Here is a 25,351-nt window from a genome sequence, read left to right as displayed (position 1 = left end):
CTGCCGAAAGTAGAGAAGTGAGTAAAACAAAGAATGCTGCAATGTGATTGGACAGTTCTCTCAAATGAGGAAAGAACTTATGCAGAACCTTGTTCAAATTTGAAGTGTAGTTTTTGGGACTTCCAATGGAGGCTGGCTGGCTTTGTTACATGCTTCATAATTCCAAATATGAACATGGCAGCTAAATCAAATGTTATGTAGTGCATGTAAACAGATGAGAGAGAAATAGTGATTGTTTACACCATTGGTTAGGAAGTGCTGAAATCAGTCCCAAACACCACATATTTAGGAGTATTCTGCCAAAACAATTTAAGGTCTATAACCGTATAAATAGGTATCGGAAGGGCACAAAGCTAATCTAAAGAATAATTCTAACTGTAATTCATCCACTGTTGAGGTCATTTGTCTAATTATTTCTTGCCATTCTGAGGTCCTTACCAAGTTGTTTAATGGAAGAAGCCTAAACAGATCAAAGACAGGAAAATCTTTGGCATTCACTAAAAGTTGCTCTATAAATCACTCCTTTCTCTGTTAGCCCCTATATAAAGTGCTGCCAGATTATTGTTATTAACCAGAACCGTAGGTAGGAATAAATTTTCAAAGCAAAGCGTTATTCATCAGTGGTATAAAAACTGTGAAAACCAACATCAATTACAACATTAGTGTCACAGTAATGCATAATATGGAGCAGGCTCCATTACAAACATGTTACATGAAGATGCATTGAACAGTTCGGAGCACTTTACTTTCTTTTGCAAAATGTCGAGAAACATATTACTTCCTCGTCTAACTTACATAATGTTAAAAATGGTAAAATTAGAGTGAGAGACTTCAAAAGGGATGACAGTCATTATTTCAGCTTGCCATTAGTTAATAGAACAATGAGGATGTAGAATCCAACTGGAATACTGTTTACACTCTGCCATGTATAGCAGGAAAATTATTTCTCTGACTTTACAGAGTACAGTGAAACAATCATTTCCTATGGCACGTTGCTTGAAGACTAACGAAACAAAACAACTCTGTGAAAAGGGCATCTCTACACAAATGGAAACTCTGAAACATTTTGAAAATAGATGTCTCAATGAGGAATCAAAATAAAAACTTTCGTAGTTCTAAAGTTATCTAATCCAAGGTAGTTAGTTAACTATAGTGTCAACAAAACTTGTAACAATGAATCCTAAATCATAAACAAAATGTCTTCGTTGATGAAGTGTACCAGAGCCATCGAAACTTTTCCAAAGATTTGTGGGAATATAGTGCAGTTTTAAGTCGGTAGAATGAATGACTTGGACAAGTTTTGTAAGTAATTTTTTCTGTTGCATGTGCAGCCCTCTAAGCCAGATTGATGGATAGGTACATCATGTAAAAACTTTTTCTCTCTGACAGACACTAGAAACATGTTGGAGTTATTGGTAATATTGATTTTAGCCAATGTAGATGAAATAGGAAGTATAATTTAAATGAGTTGTAACTTGGAAATAGACATGTCATCAGCTGGAAAGGGAAGTATGAGATTGTACCAGTTCCTCCCCTTCCAGCATCCTATGTGAGAAAAAGCCAAGTTTTAGCATATGTGTAATGCCTAACTCACATTTGCTAGGCTAGTTCTGCAGTGTCTCCAATTTTATGAAGATTCGTTCTTCTAATCCTTCAATCAGGGTGTCCAAAACCTAGCTTAACTGGTTGGTTTTGAAATCTGTGAATCGTTCTGCAGTTGTGATGTGTACACACACACACACACACACACACACACACACACACACACACACACACACACACACACACACACACGCGCGCGCAGGGGGCTTGCCACACTTTGGTGGATTCGTGCTTGGCTACCACGGGGCCCCAGCCTTTGTAGCACTTTTTCCCTTTCGTGCCGTCTGTCTATCCTCTTGCTATTCTTTTTCCCCTCTCTTGGGTAACATGTCTGGGGCATTATTGGAAAGGTCCTGCACTCTGTTGCTGACCTGCAAACAGTCTCAACTTTCTTTTTGGCTCCCTTTTTGTTTCTTTGTTTCCCTTCTCCTCTCGTTCCTCCACTTCGGCGTTTGAGGATTCTCTTTTTTTTCTTCTTCCTCCCTGTGCACTCCTGAAGGCTGGCTCACACGTCTGACATGTAAAAGGTGACTGGTTGACGCATAATTCCCACCCGGGGTCGACAGGTAGGGTTTGCATGTACACCCTGGTACAGGCCACGCCCAGGGAGAGGTGATTGCGTGAGCTGTAACCTTCCCAAATTGCCGATTGGTCTCTCTAGCAGGTGTCCGGGAGGTGTGAACAATCACCTAAGGCGGGTGTGCCCCCTTGTGCACCATTGGAGACGCTGGCAGTCATTGGGATTTCCTCATGAAGAGTCAATCATCTTCCCACTCAATACCTACAAAATCTAAAAGTAATAAGGCTAATGATTCAAAGACCCTTTTTGCTGCACCACGGTTCCTCATGGTCTCACGTACTGAAGATGGTCAGTCCTTCACCACGGTCAATCCATTTATTATTCAGAAAGGTGTTGATGCCATTGCTGGCCCTGTGAAATCCTGCTCTTGTTTACGGAATGGCACTTTTCTTTTGGAGACCACTTCTGATACTCAAGCACAACTACTGCCTGCTGCCTCACTTCTCCACGATTACCCTGTTTGTGTCAAGGTCCTTCGATGTCACCAGGGCAGACTTTCTTCAGCTTATTGGGCAGCTACAAACCCTGTTTTTGCTACTCGGTGACTTAAATGCGCATAATCCCCTTTGGGGTTCTTCCAGGACCTGCCAGAGAGGTACCCTCTTGGCCAACCTTCTTAACCACCTCAACCTCTTCTGCCGTAACACTGGAGCACCCCCTTTCCTTTCTGACTCCACGCACACCTGTTCCCTTTCGGACCTATCCTTTTGCACTGCCCAGCTTGCCCATGGTCTTGAGTGGTCTATTCTTTCTGACACCTACTCGATCAACCATTTCCCGTGTGCTCTCCATCTGCTGACTCCTACCCCATCCACATGCATGCCCAAATGGCAGCTTACTAAGGCTGACTGGCAGCTTTACTCATCCCTGGTGACCTTCGCAGAACAAGAGTTCCTCAGTTGTGATAACCAGGTGGGCTATCTCACCAACGTTATCCTCACTGCTGCAGAACGTTCCATTCCTTGCACTTCCTCTTTACCACGTCGTGTCCGAGTCCCTTGGTGGACTGAGGCATGCCGTGACACAATTCGCGCACGGAGACGTCCTTTCTGTGTTTTTAACCGTCACCCTACGCTGGAAAACTGCATTCATTAGAAACAGATGCATGCAAAGTGTCTTAGAGTTCTTCAGGATAGCAAAAGAGCTAGTTGGATTTCATTCACTAGTTCTGTTAACAGTTAATACCTTCTTCTGTCTTGTGGGCCAACCTCTGATGGCTCTCTGGAACCAAGATCCATTCCCCCATTTATGGCCTGACAGTAGGTGCCGATATCCATCTCTGTAGTGCATCGGTAGCATTACTGCTTACTGCGCAAGGGGGACCGGGTTCAGTTTTTGGTAGGGGACTGGGTGTTGTCTCCTTCATCATCATTGACATGCAAGTCGCAGAAGTGGCGTCAACTAAAAAAAAGACCCTCGATATGGTGGCCGAATCCCAGCCAATAAATGCCATACAATCATTTCATTTTAGTAGGTGCCGATGTCTAAGTATATCCTGTTGCTATCTCCAACACCTTGGGCTGCCATTTTGCAGAAGTTTTGAGCTCTTCCCAATATCATCCTGCTTTCATCCATCAGAAACTAGTCGAGGCGGCTTGGGCGATACCCTTCACTTCTCCGAATCGTGAGTGCTACAATGCTGCCTTCACTATGAGGGAGGTACATCATGCTCTCAGTTCATCCCAGTCCTCCACCCCAAGACCAGATGCTATCCACATTCAGATGTTGCAGCACCTCTCTCTTGTGGGCAAGAACTTTATGCTTAACACATACAAATGCATCTGGGCTGAGGGCTGATTTTCTGGACGCTGGTGTGAAGCCACCATCATACCCATACCTAAGCCCAGTAAGGACAAAAACCTTCCTTCTAGCTACTGCCCCATGTCTCTTACCAGCTGTGTTTTTAAGGTGATGGAACGTATGATTCATGCCCAGCTGGTATGGTGGCTCAAGTCACAATTTACTGCCAAATGCACAATGTGGATTTCGAGCGCGGCGTTTTGCAGTTGACCATATCGTTACTTTGTCCACCCATGTCATGAATAGTTTTCTGTGGAAATCCCAAACTATGGCTGTGTTTTTTGATTTGGAGAAGGCCTACGACACCTGCTGGAGAACTGGTATCCTCTGTACTCTTTACATGTGGGGTTTCTGTGGGCACCTGCCCCGTTTTCTTTGGGCATTTTTAAAAGACCAAATTTTCAAGGTGCGTGTAGGTTCTGCCTTGTCGGGCACCTTGATTTAGGACAGTGGTGTGCACATCGACAGTGGCTTTCACTTTTCCACTGACAAAACTGTCTGTATGAATTTCTGGTAGCGCAAATGGTTTCTCCCACCATCTTTTGGACCTGTTGCCCTTCCATTCGTTGACACTGAAATTCCTGGGGCTCACGCTTGATAGGAAACTTTCTTGGTCCTCCCATGTCTCTTACCTGGCAACCCGCTGTATGCAGTTCCTCATTGTCCTGTGTGTCCTCAATGGTACTACTTTGGGTGCTGATCGAACCACCATCCTCTGTTTGTACCGGTCCCTTGTCCATTCGAAACTCTACGATGGGTGCTTTGTTTATGCATCTGCACGCCCATCCATTTTATGCTGTCTCAACACTATCATCATGGCATCCGTTTGGCCACAGGCGCCTTTTACACTAGCCTGGTTGAGAGTCTGTATGCTGAAGTTGCTGAACTACCATTGTCCTACCGCCGTGACTTTCTCCTCAGCAGGTATGCATGCCGTATGTCCGCCATGCGTGGCCACCTCTCCTATGCCTCCTTTTTTGATGATTCCTTAGATCGTCAGTATGGGGCTCGTCCCTCTTCTCTTACCTCCTGGAGTCCACTTTCGCCACTTACTAATAAGGCCTTAAATTCTGAAAATCGGAAAGTTGTGTGGTGTAAACAACTTCACACTACCTTCCACTTGCCCAGTGGGTGTGAACCCTTCACCACCTTGGCTTCATGAAGCGGCCCATGTTAACCTTGGCCTTCATTCACTTCATAAGAACACTACTCCAGCCTCGGTCTACCGCCTTCAGTTTTGCGACCTTCGCATGGAACGTTGGGATAGTATTTTTGTATACACTGATGGCTCTCGGACTGACCACGGAGTTGGGTGTGCCTTAGTCATTGGCACCCATGTCTTTCGATATCGGCTTCTGGCGCACTCTTCGGTATTTACAGCTGAGCTTTTCACCTTGTATCAGGCCACGGAGTACATCCGGTGACACAGCCTTCCCAGTTGTGTCCTCTGCTCAGACTCGCTCAGTGCCCTCCAAAGTCACTGTGTGCTGTACACTGCTCATCCCTTAGTGCTGTGGGTCCAGGAAAACTGTCACATGCTCACTCTTGGGGGGGGCCATTGTCATGTTTCTGTGGGTCCCTGGTCATGTAGGTCTGCCAGGAAACGAGGCTGTCGAATTTGCTGCCAAGGCTGCAGTCCTCGTATCTCAGCCCACAAGTACCTCTATTCCCTCTGATGATCTCTGCATTGCCTTCTGTCGGGAGGTGGTGTCCCTTTGGCATCGCCAATGGTCCTCCCTTCACAGGAATAAGCTTCGGCTTATTAAGCCTCTCCCAGTGCCTTACACGAACTCCTCTCGGCCCTCCCGCAGGGAGGATATAATTGTAACTTTGCTGTGTATTGGGCATTGCCTTTTTAGCCATCATCATTTGCTCAGTGGCGCTACCCCACCACTTTGTAAGCATTGCGCCCAAATTTTAATTGTCCGCCACTTCCTGCTAGAATGCTTTTTTTTTACCAATTTACGCCCCAGCTTGGGTTTGCCGTGTGATTTATCAGCCGTTTTTGCAAATGACGTGCGGGATGTCGACCACATTTTACTTATTATCTGCCGAAGCAATATGGTGAAGGCCATTTAATTTTTAGTTTTGGACTTCCATTTTTGTATGATGTTCTTTTAGCCCTTTTAGCTCTAACTGTAGAAAGATGTAAGTTAATGCAGATGAGTGGAAAAAAGTCTTGTAATGTTCAAATACAGTATTAGTGTGGTATGCTACTCGACATGGCCATGTCAATTAAGTATCTGGGCATAATGTTGCAAAGCGATATGAAATGAAATGGAATGAGCATGTAAGGACAGTAGTAAGAAAGATGAATGGTTAACTTCGATTTATTGGGAGAATTTTAGGAAAGTGTAGCTCATCTGTAAGGGAGACTGCATGTAGAACACCAGTGTGATCCATTCTTGAGTACCGATAGCGTGTTTGAAATTGCCACCAGATTGAATTAAAGGAAGACATTGAAGCAGTCCAGAAGCATGCTGCCAGACTTGTTTCTAATAGGTTCGATCAACAAGTGGTACGAAGATGCTATTTGAACTCAAATGAGAATCCCTGTAGGAAAGCTTGCATTCTTTTTGTGAAACACTTTTGTGAAACTAGAGAACCAGTATTTGCTGCTGTTTGTGAATCCAGGATTGCTTGTCTGTCAACCAACTGAGTTACCCAAATGTGCCCAGTACTCACAGCTCTGTTACCATCTGTACCTCATCCCCTACTGTCCAAATTTCACAGAAGTCCTGCTGTGAAACTTGCAGGACTAGCACTCCTGGAAGAAAGGATATTATGATTTTGTTCATAGCAGTAGTTCAGCAGCTGCAGAATATTTCACCAGAGATGCAAAGTCATTCACAGCTGCACAAGAAAACCTTTAGCTTGTTTAGACAGTTTAAATTGTAGTCCTCAAAACTGTTTGATGGTTGACTTTTTTCACATGTTCTATGTATGATGTGAAATTTACAGTTAACTATTTGCCACTCATCGCATATATCACATATTTTTAGAGGTGTCACTCCATTTTGCTCTGTAGTAAAGGACAGAACTGCCCAATTCTTATTTTCATGTGGGCTTACCAATGATATGATTCTGTTTCACTTCTGAAGATGGCAGTTTAAACTGTCGAAACTGGTTAAGTGAACCAAATAAAAATTTTCTTGTGCAGATGATGACTGACTTTTTATCTTTGGTGAAGAAAAGATGTAGAGGCAAGGCTTAGCTGCAGCATGGGAGATTTTTTTCAGAAACAGGAAGTGAAAGATGCCGTATGGTGGTACAAATCACATCATTGCACAATAAAAACACAACCATAAGTAGCCTAATGACAGCCTTTTCAGAATTGCACATTTGTCAAATCACAAAATATCCTGCAGAGCAACATTCAGTCTCGTGTTCCATGCAGTGGATTTTAATGTACATGGATATTCCTTGGCATGCTCTTCACAAGTTGGTAGACTTGTTGTTATTCAAACCTGTAGCAGTATTTGTTTATGGACCTCCTGAGGTCATCCAGTGAGGACAATTCCTACGAGTACACAGTGCAGGTTTCGTCTTCTTCCTAGCACACTCAGTTGTTTCTGTCTGCAAATACTTCAGGCCATTCTATTTGATTCCTGTTTTGTGAAGGAAGATATTCACTAGATGGGTCCAATATCTGTGTTCATTGTAATGTTGGACTAATATGTAGATATTGCACAACTCTCAAATTAATGTTGTCACTGAAGAGAGTGGCATACTGGTCTAAAATACCCCTGCTGATCTCGTGGGACTGATGCCCGAGGCATACATTGGTATCTTACCATCTGCACAACCTTCTAAGATTGTCTGGCATTGGACAAACAGTTAACAAGCATAAGACAAAACCTGCACATTTCAGTCGGAGAACCAAGACGACATTTGTCTAAGTTCAGTGGAGGCGAAATGGATTGTGTGGAAACAGATGTGTACTGCCTGTGTTGACACAGCCCTTCCAGTTACCTCCAGAAAGGCAGTGTGAGCTCTGTCACATTGTCCACAGGATACCTACAGACTACAATTTGTATTTAGCGGCAATTGACAGGTGTTGACTGCAGGTAACACCTGTGAGGCTGAGCTTAAAAGTTTTAATCTCAAGGCAATAATACAATTTTATGATGGTGGCGTGGTGTATGGCAGTTTGATGGACAACTTCTCGAGCTGACGTGCCTATTATCATAAATCAACAGTGGACTCATGGTCTAAACTTGAAAGCACCACTCCAGATACCTTGACAGACTGAACAGCGTAGTCAAGCCTCATTGTCCCATTCATAATTGGAATCTCACAAGTATGCGTTGATTATCTGTGGCCAAAATATTGGTGAGAAAGGTTTGCAATTCCAAAAACAAACTATACAGATAATTATAGTGCTGCAGAATTTTTTTAAGCACTTAATAAGGTTGTGAGAAATTTGTTTAAAGAGAGATTCTTTCATCACCGGAATAATTCTGCACCATTCTAGAGGAAGTTTTCAGGTCTTTGACTTGGGAAAATGGAGGAGGAATAAATGTTAATGGAAAAAATTGCTAATGCCAATATACAGTTTGTCTTCAACACATAGTTTGTCAAGGAGTGTAGGACCTTATAAGTGACCTTGAAAATTAAGTAGAATAAGATAAGTTGTTGGTGTTGTTGTTGTTGTTATTCTTATTATTATTATTAACTTCATTGACCACACTGGACCACTTGATTCATTCCATGTAATATTTTTCTTTGCAGATTGTACTGTTCAGTCCTTTGATCCAACCTGTTGCATTTCATTCTTCCCGATCATAGTTTTTCAATTAATTTGAAATCTCTAAAGACTTGCTACATGTTGTTTCTGCTAAAAAATTGTGATTCTTTAGAAGATTAATAATTTTATCTTTGTTCCCTACATCTATTATCTGGAGTCAAACAGCTTTAAGATCTTACTGAATAATTGGATCCATTTTCTTCCTATATTCCTTTCAAGTTTTCACAGAACAAGTTGTTATAAAAAATTTTCATCTTAATTATGGTGTTTGCTGGTTTTCAACATTCCCATGATTCTTTTTTCAGTTTTGATTAGCTTGTCAGTTCTTGTTTCATTTTTAATTTGGAACTGGATTGCTCGGGTATTTGTGGCCTTCAGTAGAGTTAAGTTTTTGTGGTGTTGGATGTTAGTAAATATGGACAAGTGTTTGTTGTTATATGCTGACCAGGTGAGGGATTTAAGTTTTTCATTTTATTGGTTCTATTTATCCTTGGTTGATGTTTTCTCCAAGATATTTAAATTGTAGTGCTATTTATGAAGACTTTGTACATAGGGATTTCATGGGCGTGATTTTATTTGTCTCAAAGACTAGTTTTAAGGCTTCTTCTTAGTCGTCTTTTTTTTTATGAAGTTGTCCCAAGTCAAGAGATAATAATCAGCACACACCAGGTTCTTTGTTCTCATGGAGGTTTTTGCTCAGATTTTAATTTTAGGTGAGTTTTCTTTTGCCAAATCTCCATGTTTTACTTGAGGGCTACATTGGGATACTGTCACATTTTCTAAGAATAGTTTTTATTGTGAAAACTTTTGCAATTTCTTCCCTTTATCTTGAAAATTGTGTGGGTTAAAGTTCAGTGATCTGTATTAATTTGGAATGGAGGCTGTATGACCTGAGGACGTTTAAAATGTCTGCTTTTTTTTTGAGTGAGTTAGTCAGTTACTTTCATGTTCCACGGATCATTTTGCATGATAAATCATCATGATGTGGAACGAGTCATTTTACATTCATATTGCAAATTAATTTGCAAATTGAAATCTCTGAAATAAATAACTATTTATTTCTGTACTTGTGATATTTAATTATTAGTTTCAGCCTGAAAATTTCTGCGGGCAGCTTCTCCTGTATGGGCGAAATAGTTCTTGGTATTTCCCAAGTTGTGGTTCCAAATTGTTTTTGATTTTGTAAATTATGAGGGAAAATATTTAGTATTTGTAGTCCAGAGAGGTTTCTTTTCTGTAGTTATGTGGGTTTGTTTTTATCACCGTTCGTTGAATAACGGATGGGTTATTCCTGTGATCCTGTCCTCTAGTATTTTGTGTGCAAGCCACATTTTGATTTATGATTGCATGTTTTATGTGTTTTTTAGATTTGTTTACGGATTACATCTTCATCACATCCATTGTAATTTTGTAGTTCTCTAATTGCGGTTACTACCTTGTTGATAGTCGGAGAATTTACTACATCAAGGTTGGTTAAAATGAATATGTCCACATTTACTTGAAACATTTCAGCTGAGTCGTAGCAGTTTAAATGATCTATGATTGGCATATCTGATAGACAATAGTACAGCTTAACAGTGCAGTGATAGAAATGATGAATGGGATTTTGAAAACAGTAAGTTGCTTTTTTGTAAACTAAACGAGGCTTTTAAAACTAAGCTTTTGATGTGTCTGAAACTGTAAGTTTATGTTTATTGTGTATTATCATTTTGGTGTATGGCAGTGAAACCAGGATTTTTAATTAGAAGAGCATTAAAAAACTGAGGGTTGGGCAGTGAACGATGGAGAGGTGCATGTTGGGCATTGCAAGAAGAGATTGGAAGTGGAATCAATCAGGCAGTAGACTGGAGTGGAAGACGTAATAATGACCATAATGAAATGGAGATGGAACATTTAGTTAGGTGAGGGGATTGTAGATGGGCCAAGGAAGTTTGTTGATGAATTCAAAGATAAAAGAAGTCAGAAGTGATAACTTAATAGAAGGTGGACAGATGACATTTGAAAATGTAAACAGGCAACATAAATAAGTACCTTTGAAGAATACAATTAATAAAAAGTGGGTGGAGGTACCCTTACCCAACAGCACGTACCAAATGGCTAATGATAATGTTGATGAATTTTTTCATGTCACCAGCTTCAAAATACAATTGAGAGATATGTAAAAATTATGGGAGTATAACTGTTCTATACTGGTAGCATGCACAACACAAATTACATTTTACAAATTTCGGTGTATTAGTTAGGATAGTTAAGCCCTGAAGTGGGTGATATCAATTACTTTTGGAGTTGCTGACAGGTCTGTCTTTGTAAGCAGCTTGGAATGTACCACCCTTAAGTGTGCTAACAAAGTAATCACTCTCTGCAGCCTTTAATAGCAGTCTGGCAAACGCAGATAACTCTAAATAATTGGCTTGTCAACCTTACTATAAAAGATTTGCCCCATGAGTTGAGGGTAATTCTTTAAACAGGATCACAGGCCCATCTGACACATATGCATTGTTGAACCATAGGGAAGGCTTTGCAGGAAGACATACAACTATACATAAACTCGGGCTATCAAACACAGCAAATAAGGAGTACACTGAAAACAAAAAGATGGCACATAAGATGTAGAAGCATTTACAGGTGAAAAGGTAAATGGTTAAATTGGACATGGCGATATAAATTAAAAGTGGTAACAGTTTTATTCATATTATTTAATAAATTGTGCCATCTTTTTTCTACTTTGAGAAGTAAGGTTTCATCTAGCATCTGTAAGACTTGTAAGACACTTGCAGTCCTTCCTGACAGATAGTAAAATGGAAAAACTACATGTCTTCCCGTCTTTGACCGACTAGAATTACTTGCTCCTGCACATAAATAGAACTATAGAAAGTTTCCTATGGCACTTTACCTTTGTCACTGAGGGATGCATCTCTCCACCAGTCCAAGCCAAACTGCCTCCCACTTTCTTCTTGCTGCTTCCATCTCCTCAAACTGCAGACAGCACTTGTCACTTATGCCTGCATTCCTGACTCTGGACCAAAACAGGCTCTCTTCGCTGTGTTTTTTGCTCATGTAACCCAATATAAGTATCTTGGCCTCTGCCCTCTTTTGACTGGCTGTCTCACAGATGACTGCAACAAGTTCTTGTTGTTCACTCAGTTTCCTACTATGCCCTCACCCCTCTTGCTCCTCCCAGGTGAAATTCCTGGTATAACTCTGGGCTGAAAACCACAGCTTTTCATTTCATGGGAAAGTAACACTTGGCATCTGGCAACACACATCTGTTCTGTGTTTGCAAAATAGCCTTGGAGATTCCAGGGGGAGCTATGGTTGTATAACAATTCCTGGGCCACAAGGTGTCATGACACCCATTTCTGAGAAGGGGTTGAATCTAGTGTGTCCATTGTTCCCTAGGCCCTTGACCCACAGCATGCAGCAAGTGACCTCTCTGTCGCCAGAAACTGTTATCCACTAATTATTCTCCTCTCAGCTGACACAGCAGGTTTCTCGTATTCTGTGCTTAAAGTGTGACTGGTATAGAGCTTAGCTGTGTAACCAAGCCAGTCTCACTAAAGGAGCCACCAAAAGTTACCTCATCTCGACTAGTGAGTGGAGTGTTTCGGACCAGGTGTTAGAGCTTATCTGTAAGATTGAATTTCAGCTAAACAGTGACCAGTCTGCAAGTTTTATTGACTGCAACATTAATTTGCTTAATGGAAGGTGATGGTGGTGGCGAGAAAAAGCAGATTGCAGTCTATGTATTGAAATAATTTTGTAGTTTGAGGAACCTAATTCCTAATAGTTACAGTTGAGACAGTGTAAGAAGATTCTTCAGAGCTACAATTGCTGTTGTCAGCTTTCAGTTATGAAGTGTAAATGTCTGCAGGTGAGACTACAGCCTTCTATAGAGCTGCAATAACACTGAGGTTTTGCCATGGTTACTTTTACAGAATCGCATTACATGCTTGGTTGGGGTGGGTGGAGAGCTGTTGCACTTAGCCCACTGCAGTTGTTAGGTATCTTCTTACATTGCCTTGACTGTAAATTCAGTGTAAATGTAGAGCTGTTAGCTTTAGTTACTAAACCACTATAGATAATAGAAATGAAAATGGTTTTAGAAGAACCCAGATGAAACTGTTACTTTGTGAATAGGCTGAAAGAAAATACCCTCGAAAATTAAGTGCAACAAATTTGTTTTTCAGGCAGGCAGAATAACTACTTCTGTACTTAAACTGTGTAATTGAAAAGGATTGAAAATTTTTCCAGCAATAAATATTTGCTCTAAATTGAACTAATGCTGAAAAAGTGACTTCAGTAACAGCCTAATAACTGTGCGACACAGTAAATCCAAATCAGTTCCCTGCCATTCGTGGTCTTACTGTGCAGAGTGGATGTGTAGAGACAAAACTTCAACCTTATAATTCCAATTTAAACTCTATGGAGTCTTTCATGCTGATGATTATGCTCACAGGAAAGAAAATTTATGGAGCGATGACATTTCACAGCCCTACTGCCTGGGATAGGCTGATACCTTGCTTGTGTCCTAATACCAGGCACAGTTTTAAGCTGTCATTATTTTCCCATGACTGTCCGTTATTTTCTTTTGTTTCCCAAAGAGTAAGAATTGGAACCCATAATATATTTGTATGTGGTGCTTTGTGGCTTCCCGTCTGTTGACCAGAGAGAGAGAGAGAGAGAGAGAGAGAGAGAGAGAGAGTCCTCCACTTAGTTGTTTATATAATGTATTGTATTTGGAACATGTGTTATTTTAGTAGTTGATGGAATGCCTTCCATAGTTTGCCATATTTTTTATATAATAATAATAATAATAATAATAATAATAATAATAATAATACCTGTTTAGTATTCACAAGAACTGTAACCGTTATATATGCTGTTCAGAAATAAGTGTGAAATTGTTTCAGATATCAACTCTAAATGGATCGGTATTTGAAGGAGTTTTCCGAACATTTTCAAGCCAATTCGATGTTGTTCTTGAGATGGCACACAAAGTTAATACAGATGATCCAAGCAAAATTGATATCGATACTGTTGTTGAAAAGTTAATTTTCAAGCCTGAAGATATTGTTACAATTGAAGTGAGAGATTGTGATTTGGAATACGCTACAAGAGGTAACAGATTATTATTTTCTCTTATTGATTGAAAGAGCACTAGCTTAATCACATTTGTAATTCTAGATTCTACTTGTTCTTTTTTCCTTTTTTATCTTAAACGAACTCTGATTTTATGCTGTTTAGTCGTGTAAAGAAAAATAAAATTTAGTGTTTTGTTGCAGATTAAAATTTGTCTTACTAAGATAGTTATGTTTTAATCGTAAGGTGCTGAGAGTTTTTAGATTTCTTTTACCAAACAATATGGTTGATCTCTTTGGGTACTCTTTTGTTACTTAAATTTTGTGTGCTAATGGAAAATGGTAGTTTTTGTCACTATATAAATCTCTCTCTGTTTCTGCTGTTCAATCCTTTTTTCCCCTTAACAGCCCCTGGTTTTCTTTCAAATTCTGTGTATTTTGAAGGGATACACTACTTTTATGTGTGTCATTAGTGACAGCTGAAGGTAATAACTGTTTTGTCTTGCAGATACGTTTCAGACTGATACTGCCATAAGCAAATTCAATGGCAATATAAGTGGAGAGCGTGAGCTCGAACCTTGGGATGAACCAGGTTGTAATGGAGATGAATTTGATCTTGATTCAAATAGTTCGGTAAGATATTTGGCTGTTTAGAATGTTTTGTCTATGTTTGAAAGTAGCGCCAACTGTAACTTAAGCTATCGTAGAACTTCGATTCTCATAAACGCTTCGGGTTTCAGCTCGGTTGGGATCCTAATGAAATGTTCCGCAAGAATGAGAGAGACTATGGCGTTCAGTCGTCGTTTCAGCCATCAATGGAATCTTATACTGTGCCATTACAGAAGAAAGATACAAAAGAATTCAAGTAAGAATTTTATACCAATTTCTGCACCTGCACAAGCTTCTCTTGTCCTTGCCTTGTTCTGGTGCATATTTGACTAAAATGACACCCAGCCTTCTTTTCGTCTATTGCTTTTATCTTTTTTCATCTTCCTTTATCATTCCTCGATTTACTTTAACATGTATTTTTGTATTTTGAATAATCTGTCAGTAGAAGAACTCTATATTATGTTTCTTGCAGAGATGCGGAGGCAAAAGCAGCAAAGATTGCAAGTGAAATAGAGAGTAACCCAAATTACAAAGCACGTGCTGAATTGGAGAACGGTGACGAGGAGGAACGTTTTGCGGCAGTTATCCGGCCAGACGGGCAGGGTGAAGCAGGCAAATATTTGCCTCCACAGAAGCGCAAGACAGGCCCTGCACCACCATCTGCAGGCAAGGGCGTGCGTTCGACCCCTCCACCACAGCCCCAAATATCTCAACCGTCGCAACAGCCAGCAGCAGCAGCAGCACAACAGCAGCAGCAGCAGCAACAACAGCAGTTGCCACAGTTACCGTCTTCCACAAAGGCGTACCCACCTCTCCCACAAACAAATAGCTATCACCATTCGGTAATATTTTCAGTTTCTCAGCAGCAGCAGCAGCAACAGCAGCAGCAATCTTCTCAGCAGCAGCCACAACCACAGGCACAGGCCGCCCAGCCGCAGGGTACACCACAGCTGCCAATGCCGAGGCATCCTTCACCTGGCTCCCCTGTTGTTCCTGTGGGCATCAGAGAGCCCAAAGTCAATGGAATGGAACCAAAGGCTCAGCGGACACCACAGATAAGGGGAGGTAAGAAAAATCTTAAAATTTGTATGGCACTGTTTGTAGTAGGCCCCCTCAGATATTGAACAGAAACCATTTGATAGGTGACAATCAAAATTAGATTAATTATGGATGATTTCATGGAATGATGGTGTGGTTGGCTGCAAATGTCTGTGTTTTGTTTATTCATGAAAACTTGGATTTTTTTTTTTTATTTAATAGCTTTTCAGGTATATAAAAGTGCTTAATTTTGACATTTTCTGAATTTATATGAAGGAATTTATAATAGTTGTGAAACACAGGTTATTTCGTGTATGAGTTTTTAGAATTACCACCTACATGAGTGGATGGGTTGCTACTCACTGTTCAGAGGAGGCATGGAGTTTCAGACAAGAATAGCCTTCCAATTAGGAAACACACACACACACACACACACACACACACACACACACACACGCGGCCTCCGGGCACCGGGGCGTAACTATCCCAGCACCTGGAGGCAATGGCCATGTGTGTGTGTGGATTGTGCGCTCTCTCTCTCTCTCTCTCTCTCTCTCTCTCTCTCTCTCTCTCTGTCTGTGTGTGTGGAAAGGACCTTTTTGTCCAGAAGTTTAATATTTTAGCAGTCTTTTTCATTTTGCATGTCTGCAACTCAACACCACCTCTATGTTGTGAATAGTCACAACTTATCCTTTTCAGATTCTTGTTATTCCACTATGGGCTTTTCGTAGTTTGAGTTAGAACTACCACATCATTTACTAAATCCCGTAACTGTCTCATGAACAAGTATTGAAGAAAACATACTAAAAATGTCTATTAAAACATTGTTCATTGCTGTTAGAACTCCAAGTAAGATTTTATGAGCATGATTTCCTGTTATTCAATATGGCATTGCCTAAAAAGAAAAGTCTCTTGTTAAAATGAACTGGAGCTGGCTGTAATGATGAGAGCACAAAGACACACAATTTGCTGCAACAGCTTGCTTCCATGCAGTCTTAAGCCGTAACAAGTAAATTCGAAAGACAACTAATAATCGTTTAGTACTTCACATACCGAAATTTCTTATTTATATGAAATTTATTATTTATATTTAGACATAAATGTGAATATGCGAAAATATTTGTGTAATATAGAACGTTTTACATGATAGTTTTCTGGGCATCGTATGATGTCATACTGTATAAATCTATTACTGATACCAACATTTCGGCCATGATTACAGTGGTCTTCATCTGGGTCTACAAAAGATCGAAAAGAAGACCACTGTAACAGTGGTTTCTTACAGTATGATGTGGTACCATACTGAGAAAACTTCCACCCCAGCTGCCCATGGCCACGGAAGCCTACACAATTATATTAATGACATTCTAGTTAATTTTATTATTGTCAGGTATGAAATTTTTTTATACCATGGAACCAACGATGAATCTTACTTTGCTAGCCTGTTCGTTGTGACTTTTCCTTTAAAATCACGACTGTGTTGCATTTATGATTATATGAAATTCACCCCCATTGCTGTCAGCATCTAATTGTAAATCACTTTCCTCTCCACTGCTCAAACTATTACTGCTACTTCTCAGATGTATAATTTTTCACTCATTGTTCTGAGTGTTCTCTACCTCCCTGATGACACGTGGCCTCCTAGTTTTGTGATTTGATGCACATTTTCCACATGGGATTTCTCAGTTTTTGAAATCATAAACTTCGTTGTTTTATTTAAATCCATAAACCTGTAGCTCATTCAGATGACTTGACATAAAAGTTACTAAGTTGTAGAAAATGTTTTCCCGCTGCTTACAACATTTTATTAAAAACACCTTCAAATTTCCTGCCTTCACAGTGTTAATTTCCACCTGCCTTTGCATTGGTGCAATTATAAATTTCTTGCCATGTGGGCAACATGGTGGCAAGTTTCGCTGTGAAGCCCTTATATATCCCCCAGTTGGAAGGAGCATGCCATTGGAGATGATGGCAATCGTTGGGATTTTCTCACAATGAGCCAATCATCTTCTTCAATCAACTTCTACCAAACGTAAACGGACTGAAGCTCACAATTTAAAGACTCTCCCAGCTGCACCACAGTTCTTCGTGGTCTCACATACTGAAGATGGTCAGTCCTTTGCAATGGTCAGTCTGTTTATTATTCTAAAAGGTGTTGATGTTTTCTGACGTTTAACAGAGTAGTGCTTCCGTCCAAGATCAAAGCAGGCTATGAACTTACCACAGTCTGACCATACATTCCGAACCTGATGCGCTGCTACCAGTGTCATCGTTGCAGCCGTACTCGAATGCCCTGTTGACACAAGGACAAGTGTGTTAGGGATGCTCACAAGGATTATTGCCCACCTCATTCTCCCCACTGCATCAATTGCTATGGTGACCATGTAGACTCCTCCCGAGATTGTCCGCCACATATCTCAATGAGTGGGTGAAGCAAAAAGTAACTTACCCTGTTGCATGCAAGCTTTTGGTTAGTCAGAAATTCTGTGTTAAACCATCCAGCACTTCCAGTACTGTTCCTGCTACATCTTACTCCACAAAGGACATGACCACGCAGACATGTGACCTCAGATTCAGCACCGTGGTTATTAAATCACCCAATGTCGTGGTAGCATCCTTGTCTCCTCCTCCAGCTGTGCAACAAGCAACCGATCTTTCCCCTCACGGGGCGAAGTCACCTGCTACACCACCGGCTGGCCGGAAACGACCCAAGGAATACTCCCGCAATGATTTCTTTCATCCCTCCAGCCAATAAACATCTGAATCATCATCTGCCACCTGCAGAGGCTCCAAGAAATCAGAGGCAAATGGTCTTTTGCTTCACAGTCGTTTAGATCCTTTTAAACTGTGTCGCTATAGGATATCCTCACCTGGCCAACCTCCATGTCGCTGGTGTGCACCATTTCTCTGTCTCGAACTCCGCAGACCGACAGAGGGAGAATCCCGACGCTTCTGTAGGTCTCGTGGAGCAGGATCCTCCACCCTCTGCTCCCAGAAGCAGTGAGTCTTTGAAGTCTGGCACTCAGCAGTCGCCAAGGTGACGCCCTTTCATTTTTCCCCCCTCCCCTTTGCTAGTCGTGACTCGCCTCCCAATGGAATGTTAGTAGCCTTAGATCCAAAAAAGAGGAATTATGGCTGGACTTTGAATCACAGCATCCACTTGTTCTCTGCCTTCAAGAAACAAAGTTGCATCCTCACAACCTCTTTTACCTCTTGCATTTCTTTCCGGTCCGTTTTGATCTTCCCCGTCAGGATGGCATTTCATCTCATGGGGAATCGTGCTGCTCATCTGGGATGACGTTCATAGTCAGAACATCTCCCTGACTATGTGGCTTTAAGCTGTTGCGATCCACATTTTCCTTCCTCGCTTCACCTTTTCCCATTGTACCATTTACATCCCAAATCCCCCCCCCCCACTCTTTGGCGGGTTTGTGCTTGGCTACCACGGGGCCCCAGCCTTTGCAGCATTTTTTCCCTTCTGTGCTGCATGTCTGTTCTCTTGCTATTCTTTTTCCCCTCCCTAGGGGAACATGTCCGGGATATTATTGGGAATGTTCTGCATTGTGCCGCTGCTGAACTAACAGTCTCACCTTCGTTTTTTGCTCCTTTTTCTTTCTTTGTTTCCTTTCTCCTCTCGTTCCTCTGATTTGGTGTTTGAGGATCCTCTTTTCTTCTTCCTCCCTGTGCGCTCCTGAAGGCCGGCCCGTACTTCTGACGCATAACAGGTGACTGGGTAACGCTTAATTCCCAGCTCTGGGTCGACAGGTAGGGTTCGTACATACCCCCTGGTACAGGCCAGGCCCAGGGAGGGGTGTTCGCCTGAGCTGTAACCTTCCCAAACTGATGATTCGTCCCTCTGTCAGGTGTTCGGGAGGTGTGACCAGAGGTATGAACAATCACCTAAGGTGGGTGCGCCCCCTTGTGAAGGGGGCCTCCACTTGGAAGGAGTGCACCATCGGAGACGCTGGCAGTCATGGGGGATTTCCCCATGATGAGTCAATCATCTTCACACCCAATACCTACAAAACCTAAAAGTAATAAGGCTAATGATTCAAAGACCCTTCTTGCTGCACCACGGTTCCTCATGGTCTCACATACTGAAGATGCTCAGTCCTTCACCACGGTCAATCCATTTATTACTCAGAAAGGTGTTGATGCCATTGCTGGCCCTGTGAAATCCTGCTCTCGTTTACGGAATGGCACTTTTCTTTTGGAGACCACTTCTGATACTCAAGCACAACAACTGCTTGCTGCCTCACTTCTCCACGGTTACCCTGTTAGTGTCAAGGCCCATAGAAATTTGAATTCTTCCCTTGGCAATTTACACCAGGTTCCCCAATGGTCTAACTGAGACTGAAATCCAATCTTACCTCTCTGATCAGGGGGTCATTGCTGTCCATCGTGTAATGAAAAAGGTAGATTCTTCCTTAGTGCCCACCCACACTCTTTCTCACCTTTGATAGTGGTGCTTCCGTCAAAGCTCAAAATAGGCTATGAAATTATCATCGTCAGGCCTTAGATTCTGAACCCAATGCGCTGCTACCAGTGTCATCATTTCAACCACATTAGAACTTCTTGTCAACACCCGACCACATGTCACCTGTGATAGGGTGCGCACCAGGGCGATTGTCCTCCTCCTCCTACCCGCTGTATAAACTGCAATGGCAGCCACGCCATCTCCTCTTGGGATTGTTTAGTGTGTCTTGATGAGTGAGCTGTTCAAGATATACGGGTAAAGGAAAAGGTGCCTTATCCAGTTGCTCGCAAGTTACTGGCTAGTTGCAATCCATGCATTCTCCCGTCTGGTACCTACAGTTCTGTTCTTGTTATCCCTCGCTCCATGAAAGACATGGCCACGTAGACATGTGACCTCCAATTCAGCTCTGAGGTTGTGAAATCGCCCAGTGTCAAGGTAGCATCGCCATTCCCCTGTCCAGCTGTGCAACAACCGTCAAACTCTCGCCTCAAGGGGTGAAGCCGCCAGCTACACACCTGGACAGAAGGGTTACTCCTGTGAAGACTTGTTCCATCCTTCCAGCCAAACACCTGAGTCTTCATCTAACTGGAAAGGCTCGAAGTAGTCCACCAAAGGCAAACGGTCTTCTCATTCACTACCTCGAAGATCCTCTTCAGTGGTGTCGCCACGCACTACCTTAGCCCAGCCAGCCTCCGTGTCGCTGATGAGCACAAAACAACCATTTTTCAGTGTTGGACTCCACAAACCGACCGCACAAGCAAGCTGATGCTTCTGCGGACCCCATGAAGCAGGATCCTCCTCTCACCCCCAGGGGGTCCACAACTCTTTCGTGGATACGTGCATAGCAAGCACGGGACCCCGAGCTAATGTGGCCCTCCTTCCTTTCCGGGCTGCATACCTTCCTTTTCCACATCCTTCCCTATCCCCCATCTTCGCCCCCCCCCCCCCCTCCCTTCCCCTCACCTCTGGCTCTTTCCTTCCATTTCTCCCCCTCTGGGGGTATGGTTTGTGCCTACGTCCGGAGACGGACGCTCGTAAATGTAACGCATTCTTCGCCTTCTCTGCTTGTATGTCTTCATCCTTCCTTTGTCCTTCTCTTTTCCTTACCTCTTCTCTTTACCCTTTTCTCCGCTGCGGCGTTTGAGACCTCTCTTCTTTCCTTTCCCTTTCTTTGTTTTTCCCTTTCTCTTTCTTCCTCCCTGTGCATGTCTGAAGGACGACCCACACATTTTTGTGCGTAGCCGGTGACGGGGTAACGCGTAATTCCCCGCCCCGGGTAGACAGGTAGGACACATACGTACCCCTGGTAATGGCCAGGCCCAGGGAGGGGTGATTACCCGGCCTGATACCTTCCAAAAGTGCCGATTGGTCCCTCCGTCCGTTTGTTGGGAGGTGTGAACAATCACCTAAGGCGGGAGCGCCCTCAGAGAGGCCCCCACAAGGGAGGAGCGCGCCATCAGAGACGCCGGTAATCATGGGGGATTCTTCTGCAATGGTTTCCTCACCTTCCACTATGTCTGCTCACAAGCGTAAGTTCACCGAGTCTCAGCCACAGACAGTTCTTCCCTCGTTGCCACAGTTCCTTGTTGTTTCTTGGTCTGATGAAGGTCACGACTTCTCCACAGTCAACCCTTTCATTATTCAGAAAGGTGTCAACGCAATTGCAGGTCCTGTAAAGTCTTGTTCCAGATTACGGAATGGCACATTGTTGTTAGAAACAGTCAGTGCCCTCCAGGCACAAAAATTGCTGCGTACTTCACTTCTCCACACCTTCCCTGTTCGGGTGGAACCACACCGTACTTTAAATTCCTCGTGTGGAGTCGTTTATACACGCTCCCTCGATGGATTGTCTGACGACGAAATTCAGCACTACCTGTCTGACCAGGGCGTAACGGCTGTTCATAGAGTTATGAAAAAGGTTGACACGAACATCATTCCAACCCGCACTGTCTTCTTGACATTTGACAAAGTTCAACTCCCATCCAAAATCAAAGCAGGCTATGAGATAATTTCCGTTCGCCCTTACGTCCCAAACCCTATGCGTTGCTATCGGTGCCAGTGGTTCAATCACACCAGCCAATCCTGTTCCAATCCGGCCAAATGTGTTACGTGTGGCAAGGATGCCCATGAGGGTGCCTGTCCACCTCCATCCCCTCGCTGCATTTACTGTATGGGTGACCACGCTGCTTCCTCTCAAGATTGCCCCATTTTTAAAGATGGAAAGCTCATCCAGGAAATCAGAGTGAAGGAAAAGGTGTCGACCTGTGCTGCTTGAAAATTATTCGCCAGTCGACAGCCCACCGTGCCACAGACAGGACAATACAGCACTGTCCTTGCTTCTCCTCGGCCAACAAAGGAGGCGGCCACGCAGACTTGCGACCTCACCTTTATTGCCACGGTTGTCAGATCGGCCAGCGCAAAGATCGCCTGTTCAACCTCACCCCTTTCGCCTGCCCACTCTATGGCTCACCCTTCATCAGGTTCTGCTAAATCTCGAGCCCAAAAGTCAGACACCAAGACTTCGAAAAAAGAGCTTACTTGCGAAGATTTTTTACGTACCCCAACTTCACAATCATCGGTTCCTCCTTCATCTAAACATCATATTTTCAAGAAGGCTAATAAGAAACCCAGTTCATCTCCTTCTCCGCCTAGGCGTGTCTCATCCACAGCACCACCTGGCGGAAATCGCCCTGTCGCTGAGGCGCACTGCTGGCGGCCGATCAACCGAACGATTGCTGGTGGCAGGAGCTGCTCCTGAACAACCTATGGATCAGGATCTTCTGCCTTCGGCTGAATGCCATTCCATGCTGTCGGTCGCAAGCTCTGAGCAGTCGTTGAGTTGACGGCAACCTTGGTCACATTCCTCCATTGTCTGTTCACCCTTTCATTATCCACTGGAACATCCGCGGCATTCGAGCCAATCGGGATGAATTGTCGATCCTCTTACGATCCTACTCGCCGGTCATCTTCTGTCTTCAGGAAACAAAGCTGCGTCCCCATTACCGCTTTGTTCTCCCTCATTTTCAGTTGGTCCGATATGATCTCCCTTCTGTTGAAGGCACTCCAGCACATGGAGGACTCATGATTCTTCTCCATGATACTCTCCATTATCACCCAATCCACTTAAACACTTCCTTCCAAGGTGTCGCTGTCCGTCTTCCCCATTCTGGATATACCTTTTCTCTTTGTACTGTATACATTCCATCATCCACAACAATGGCACGAGCTGATCTCCTTCATCTTCTTGGTCAGCATCCACCCCCCTATTTGCTGGTTGGGGACTTCAATTCCCACCACCCGCTTTGGGGATCTCCACATCCTTGTCCACATGGCTCACTATTGCTAGACGTCTTCCACCAAGCGGATCTAGTTTGCCTCAACACTGGGGTCCCTACATTTTTGTCTGCCTCCATGACAAATTTCTCTCATTTGGACCTTTCGGTCGGTACTGTTCCGCTAGCTCAGCGCTTCGATTGGTTCGCCCTTGATGATACACACTCGAGTGACCACTTTCCATGTGTCCTTAGACTGCAGCCTCAACTGCCCTATATGCGCCCGCGATGCTGGAAGTTTGCTCAAGCCAATTGGACACTTTTTTCGTCTCTAGCGACATTCGATGACCGTCACGTTCCTAGCGTCGACGATGAGGTCACACATATTACCGACGTTATTCTTTCAGCTGCGGAACGTTCAATTCCACTCACCTCCGAATTGCCCTGGCGCCCCCCAGTTCCTTGGTGGAAAGAGGCATGCCGTGACGCAATACGTGAGCGGCGACGTGCTCTTCGCGTTTTCCGCCACCATCCTACTTTGGCCAACTGTATCTGCTATAAGCAGTTCCGTGCGCGATGCCGTCGCGTCATCCGCAATATTGCTAAAGGCAAGCTGGAAATTCTTTATTAGCTCATTTAACACCTTCACTCCGTCCTCGGAAGTTTGGAGTCGGCTTCGACAGTTATCAGGCGCGCCTAGTTTCTCCCCGGTCTCTGGGCACACTGTCGCACGTGATACGTTAGTGGACCGCGTCGCAGTTTCTAACTCCTTGGGTAAACACTTTGCTGAAATTTCGAGCTCTTCAAATTACCCGCCAGCTTTTCTCCCGAAGAAACGTGCAGCGGAAGTGCAACCTCTTGCTTTCTTCTCTCAAAATCGCGAAAGCTATAATACTGTTTTCTCCATGCGCGAACTCCGACATGCACTCTCTTCTTCTCGCTCCTCCGCCCCAGGACCGGATGGTATCCACATCCAAATGTTGCTGCATTTATCAACCCATAGTCTGCGCTACCTCCTTCCCATTTATAATCGAATTTGGACCGACAGTACTTTTCCCAGACGATGGCGGGAAGCTATCGTCGTTCCTGTTCCGAAACCTGGAAAGGACAAAAATCTCCCCTCTATCGCCCCATTTCTCTCACGAGTAGTGTATGTAAGGGTTTGGAGCGTATGGTGAATTGCCGTTTAGCTTGGTGGCTGGAGTCCCGCAGTCTTTTAACACCTGCCCAATGCGGTTTCCGAAAGCATCGTTCTGCAGTTGACCATCGTGTTTCTCTCTCCACTTATATCATGAACAATTTTCTCCGGAAACGCCAAACAGTAGCAATATTTTTTGATCTGGAGAGAGCATACGATACCTGTTGGAGGACAGGCATCCTCCGCACACTGTTCTCTTGGAGCTTTCGAGGTTGGCTGCCCCTTTTTCTTCGCGAATTTATGGCAGAGCGCACATTTAGAGTGCGGGTGAACACTACTCTCTCCCGTACTTTCTCCCAAGAAAACGGGGTACACCAGGGCTCCGTGCTAAGTGTTGTACTGTTTACTATTGCCATAAATCCAATTATGGATTGTCTCCTTCCTGATGTCTCGGGCTCCCTCTTTGTGGACGATTTTACGATCTACTACAGCTCTCAACGGACCAGCCTTCTTGAACGACGTCTTCAAGGATGTCTCGATCGCCTCCACTCTTGGAGCATCGAAACCGGCTTCCATTTTTCTCCCAGTAAGACCGTTTGTGTTAATTTTTGGCGACGTAAGGAGTTTCTTCCACCCTCCTTACATCTAGGTCCTGTCAACCTTCCGTTTTCGGACGTCGCTAAATTCTTGGGTCTTATGTTTGACAGAAAACTGTGCTGGTCCTCCCACGTTTCCTATCTTTCGGCTCGCTGTCAGCGATCGCTCAACACCCTTCGTGTCCTGAATGGTACCTCCTGGGGAGTGGACCGAGTGGTCCTTCTCCGCCTCTATCGCGCCTTAGTGCGCTCGAAATTGGACTATGGAAGCATAGTTTACTCCTCTGCTCGGCCGTCTATTCTTCGTCGTCTCGACTCTATCCACCACCTTGGATTACGTTTAGTGTCTGGAGCTTTTTACATCAGCCCTGTGAAAAGCCTTTATGCTGAGACTGCTGAACCTCCACTGTCCAG

At 43.5% G+C, this 25,351-nt stretch overlaps 1 protein-coding gene across 1 annotated transcript in view; it reads left to right on the top strand.

Moving 5' to 3' along the window:
* LOC126418539 (ataxin-2) overlaps positions 1-25,351 on the top strand; it is a 130,409-nt gene that overhangs the window by 7,251 nt on the left and 97,807 nt on the right. Inside the window, exons 3-6 of the mRNA XM_050085352.1 lie at positions 13,640-13,847; positions 14,316-14,440; positions 14,548-14,672; positions 14,889-15,481. Of these exons, the coding sequence (XP_049941309.1) occupies positions 13,640-13,847; positions 14,316-14,440; positions 14,548-14,672; positions 14,889-15,481 (1,051 nt within the window). The remainder of the gene's footprint in view (positions 1-13,639; positions 13,848-14,315; positions 14,441-14,547; positions 14,673-14,888; positions 15,482-25,351) is intronic.

This window comes from Schistocerca serialis, chromosome 9, assembly GCF_023864345.2.
Source record: "Schistocerca serialis cubense isolate TAMUIC-IGC-003099 chromosome 9, iqSchSeri2.2, whole genome shotgun sequence".
In the NCBI taxonomy this organism is placed as follows: domain Eukaryota; kingdom Metazoa; phylum Arthropoda; class Insecta; order Orthoptera; family Acrididae; genus Schistocerca; species Schistocerca serialis.
This window is presented reverse-complemented; position numbering and strand designations above follow the sequence as displayed.